We start from the raw sequence: 5,271 nt of genomic DNA, 5'->3' as shown, positions 1-5,271 counted from the left end.
AAAAAAATTTCTTTTCAGTATAAATTAAATGTATTTCAGTCATTAATGCATAAAAAATAGTGACACTTATAACCGGGTTCAAAGAGGAGGAGGTAAGTAAGATGAATGCATCAACTGATTTTTTACTTAACGGCTTCACGCTACAAAGTTCTGACTGCACAACAAACGACACAAAATCGAATCGAATTTACCAACAATGCATCAAAGAATCATCAGACTGTTGCACAAATGAGGAGCATTACATGAATAAATTAAATTAAACCAATCTTTATGCATGGCGACCAAGAATCTAGCTAGTCGTCAAGCGTAAGCGCAGAGACCATAGGAGCAGGAATCTCCGGCGCTGCACTTGTTAAAGCAGCGGCCGCAGTGGCTGGTGTTGAAGGAGAGGTTGACGCACTGCCCTCCGCAGCACGTCTCCCCGTGTCTGCACTTCTTCCCGCACCGACCACAGTTCCTTCGATCGGTGAAGGTGTTGACGCAGGAGTTCCCGCAGCAGTCCGGCCCGGCGCTGCCCCGAAGTCGGCAAACGAACGGATATTTCTTGCAACCGGCACCTTTGCTTCGAGCTTCGGCAAGAAAACGATCGGTTATGGCATCAGAACCACTGCTGCGAGAAAAGGCCGGATAAGTTGCAGCTCTTGCAGAAGCATCATCGCTGCCAAGATTGCTGCTTCCAAATGCTGAATGGAAGACATCGACGAACACTATCACGATGAAGAATAGAAGGAAATATTTCATTTTCCCTGAGAAGTTAGGGAAGATTAGCTGCAGAAGAGTTTTGGTACGTAGAAGTACAAACTTTCTGAGATTAAGAGGGAATTATTAACGAAGAAGCGGAAATCGTAAGCCTGATGGATGGTAAAACCTTTGGTGCACTTGAGGGGTTTATATAGGAAAGAGGGATGATGGGTTTCTGCCCAACTATTAGAAAATGTTGAAATTCAAAATGAAGAACGGAGTTGTAGTTGTTTGACTGGTAGTATTTTTGGTTTGTTCATGGTGGTGACGGGATGTGGATAAAAAAGGTTGAGTTCAAATTTTCTTCTTCCACACGTAGTTTGCTGTGGCGATGATGGTTTTTAATGAAAGTTAATGGACGCTAGCTAGCTATGAAAGAGATAATGCTCCGTTTACTTTTAAGTTCACTATGTATGATTGTGAAGTTCTTCAAGTTGCTAGGCTCAAATACCTCTCTTCATTTAACTTTTCAATTAATAAAATATTGAAAGACTAAAATGTGCATAACCTTATGAATAATTTATAAAATGCCACTAGCTCTTTTATTTTTTTTTCTTGTGCATATTTGTTTTGTTGAGTGGACGTGCGGCAACTCAATCTCCACATCACATGGAGCACAGCCAAGGTAGAGCAAGGTAGAGCAAGCATGGCCTTAACCCCATTTTAAAAAAAGAAAACTGTTAAAAAACTTACATTTAAATTTAAAAAAAATCACTTGTTTTATATAAAAATTTTGAAAAATGATATTTTGACCTAGTCAAAATTTAGAAACTTTAATTCGGCCCGCCTCATAAAAAATTTATTACTTTGCCTCTAGACATCATGGCAACAGAAATGAGTGGATTCAAAAGAGGTAGCTATTAGTAGCTATTAGGAATGAAAGCTCTCTCTCTTGTTCATGATTGCATAATAATAATAATAATAATAACAAGAAACACAAGAATTTCTGTGTGGTTTGGAAATCCATGTTCTCAGAAGTCCATAGCCATGTAAGGGTTTTCACTAACTTGGAAATACATAATACAAAAATGCCTCTTAACCAGGCGGAATAAGGGCAATGCCTCAGAACCACATACTTACATTAATGACCTTACAACGTGTAGCGGATCATGCTCAAAACTTTAACATATGGACTTATACACAATGCAAAGGTTCACAAGGTCTCTGTGCATATAACATTCCGGTACTTGCATATGTGAAGGTCAATCATTTCTATCCTTTGGTTGAGATGCGCAAAGCAGATGGTGACATGTTTCAATACAAGAAGCGGAACTTCGTGTGATGTCATTGTCAATCCCTACCTTTCATAACTAAGTAATGTTTTAGAGTCTTAAGAGTTCGTTCGGGACTGTAAGGGACCATTTTTTTGGCAACAGTTTGGCTTCTACCGAGCATTTTGACCTTTGATCGTGACAGTTGTCAACCAGGATCATATTATGCTACACAGAAACTATACGGAACTCGTTCTTTAATCGATATAAAATATTACAGCACCTCGTCTATACGGGACTCGTTCTTTAATCGATATAAAATATTACAGCACCTCGCCTATACGGGACTCGTTCTTTAATCGGTATAGAATATTACAGCAAGTCGTCCACCTGCTTTTCGTTCATGCGGGGTGTTTAGTTTGTTCGGTTGAGCTGAGACTAAAATAAAACTTGAGTTTGTAAATAAGTGGAGTTCGAGAGTTACTCCATTAAATACGAGTGACCTTGTGTAATTTTGCAGAATGTTTGGTAACAGTTTATAAATTTTTAATAAATTTATCTTAAAAGTTGTGATAGATTCATAAAACACTAAATTTTTAAATAGTTTCATGAATTGTCTTCAATCTTTGAGTTATATTTATGCTTTTGTTCGTTTATACGTATATTACAAAATAATCAATTATTGAAGATGAATTTATTATTTGTCTGAACTTTGCTTAAACGTGTCAACTTCAAAATCTGACGGTCTTTTAAGTAAATGCCTTGCTCGAGCTCGTGTATAAACCTAGCTGTTCATAAGAACATTGCTTTAATCAAGGAGCAAAAGTACAAGTAATAGAATATTTGTGTATTAATAGCAAATTTACATCGTAAGAACACATTTTACCGCATTTCTGTATTTCTCAACAAGGCAAATAGGAGTCTTTGAATATACGCCGATGTGGAGTTGATTTGTGTTGTGCCATTCAGTATCCGCTGCATGTTTGGACTATGCGATTAACGAATTTTTTTTTTTTTAATTTTAATTAGCTCTAGAACAATTTTTCCGAAAGATACAAGAAAATCCAGTATTCTAGCATCACTGATACAAATTTGATTGGAAAAGAATTAAATTCCTTTATGCTTAAAATATCTTGCATTTGGCACATCTTTCTAGAGAACCTCAAAACACAGGCCTATTTTCCTATTCTATAGTTCTAACTGTCAAAATATCCAATGAAGGGTCCTCGGAGATAGGGTCAGTATATATATAGCATGTAGTCTAACGGTCAAAATATTACTTTTATATTACCAGGAAGAAAAAGAATTAGATTATATATATATATATATACACACACATGCACATATTATATATATATATATATATATATATATATATATATATAGAGAGAGAGAGAGAGAGAGTAGTAAAAACTAGATACTTAAGTAAGAGATAAAAACCAGAACCTTTAAGTTTTTTGCTAAAGAATTATTTTAAATAAAACATAAATGCCCTATCATATTTCTAGAAACTATTTTGATATAAAACATACTTTGAATCAAGTTGATTTTGTTATTATAAAAAATATTGATGCTATGAAAACCATTCATTTTTGCCCACAAAAATGACAATATATATTTGCATCAATTTATTCTTAAGATTATATTGGTAAGGTTAGATTAAAAAAAAAAACACTTTAAATGTCATCTTTTAGATGGTCTAGTTTTTGTCTTTAATCTATTGTCTGGTTTCTACTAGTCATTATATATATATATATATATATATATATATATATATATATATATATATATATATATATATATATATATATATATATATATATATATATATATATATATATATATATATATAGAGAGAGAGAGAGAGAGAGAGAGAGGGGCACACACCTACCTGCATACCGGTTGCAAATTTAATTTGTAAACAGATACAAATTTATTTCTTTTACGAGATCATATTAGGAAATTAAAATCGATTTATAACAAGGATCTGTTAGATGCGTTCACATCCTTATCGACGTTCAGAGAATTGAAATTATATGTGCTTACATATGGACATGGTTTGCATGAGAACATGGTAAAAGTAGCGGCCAAGTCATTTAGAAAATTCGGGTTTGGCAGTTATCGATAGTCGTGATGTTTGAGACGTTGATCATTGGGATTGACCAAACAAGATACACAGTTGTCCGGGACGTAAATCACGTAAAGAGGACACGAAGTCCAATTGTTAGGCGATGGGCCACAACGCAGGAAGTCCAATCATATCATGAGGCTGCTTTTTGACATGCACGCAGTACTACTACGCTGACTATTGGTTAAGTTCAACGCTTCTCTTTTGAACTCAATAAACAATGGGGGAAATTGGCTGTTCCAGGCAAAACAAAATGTGGGCTGATGGTATGTTGTTCTTTAATTTAATTTAATTGTTTTTTTGTTTTACAAGAACTTCAATGAAGATTGAGCACAACTTGGGCATACTGAAACATAATAATGTAATCTGTAATTCTTTAATACCAATTTCATTTTTGTTTGGTAAATAATTGCTTGTTTTTTGCCTAAGAATTTTGGTCTTATTAAGATATATGATTTAGGAGCTTTAAATTCAAGATGGTCAAGTGTTCACACTTTTTGCATATATGTTTCATGATTTGTTGTTTCTTGTCTTAACAGAGACTTGCGTCACATTTTATCAGCAAATGACAAATTATTTATGGCTCTCGTTGACAAGTTGCATGGTCAAATTTCAAAACCAGCATTAGATTCCCACCACCTTTTTGACAAATTGGGTCCCTTTTCCATCTTCAATTACGCAGCTTTACAACTCATCAGATGTTAATGAGACATTAGCAAGCAGTTTTCCATCGAGTTGATCGTGTCTGGTCAATGAAATGCATCAGATGGCCATGATTAAATAGAAATCTGAAAGAATGGTATATATATATATATATATATATAGCCATCATCTAAGAAATTCAACTTGGGAGAATGTATATTTTATTCAGACTACGCAATGTCAGCCCCTTTTCTTCAATGTATAATGTTGCTTATTCTAAAGGACCATTTCCTTTGTTGGCACATTTGTCATTACTAAAGAGAGAAGAGCTATACATACATAAGCATATAAATATTTAAACCCTGTTCGTGTTAACTTCCAATCCATGCTGTGTGTGAGCTTCTAGTCAAACGTGGAAACTCTGTTTCTGGTTTGCAATTTTGGCAGTTTATCACTGTTTGGTAGGAGTCCACAATCCTTTTTCCTACTTAAAACCCCTGAAGAGACCTCCAAGACATTGTCATCCTCAGCAGTACAATTTCGTCTGCT

At 34.7% G+C, this 5,271-nt stretch overlaps 1 protein-coding gene across 1 annotated transcript; it reads right to left on the bottom strand.

Moving 5' to 3' along the window:
• Window positions 1-236: 236 nt before the first annotated feature.
• Window positions 237-832, bottom strand: LOC116258125 (stigma-specific STIG1-like protein 1). The gene has a single exon (XM_031635252.2). It carries the CDS (start codon window positions 739-741, stop codon window positions 301-303), a length of 441 nt encoding a protein of 146 aa, XP_031491112.1. The 5' UTR covers window positions 742-832; the 3' UTR covers window positions 237-300.
• Between the last annotated feature and the right edge of the window lie 4,439 nt (window positions 833-5,271).

This window comes from Nymphaea colorata, chromosome 7 (assembly GCF_008831285.2).
Source record: "Nymphaea colorata isolate Beijing-Zhang1983 chromosome 7, ASM883128v2, whole genome shotgun sequence".
Lineage (NCBI taxonomy): Eukaryota > Viridiplantae > Streptophyta > Magnoliopsida > Nymphaeales > Nymphaeaceae > Nymphaea > Nymphaea colorata.
This window is presented reverse-complemented; position numbering and strand designations above follow the sequence as displayed.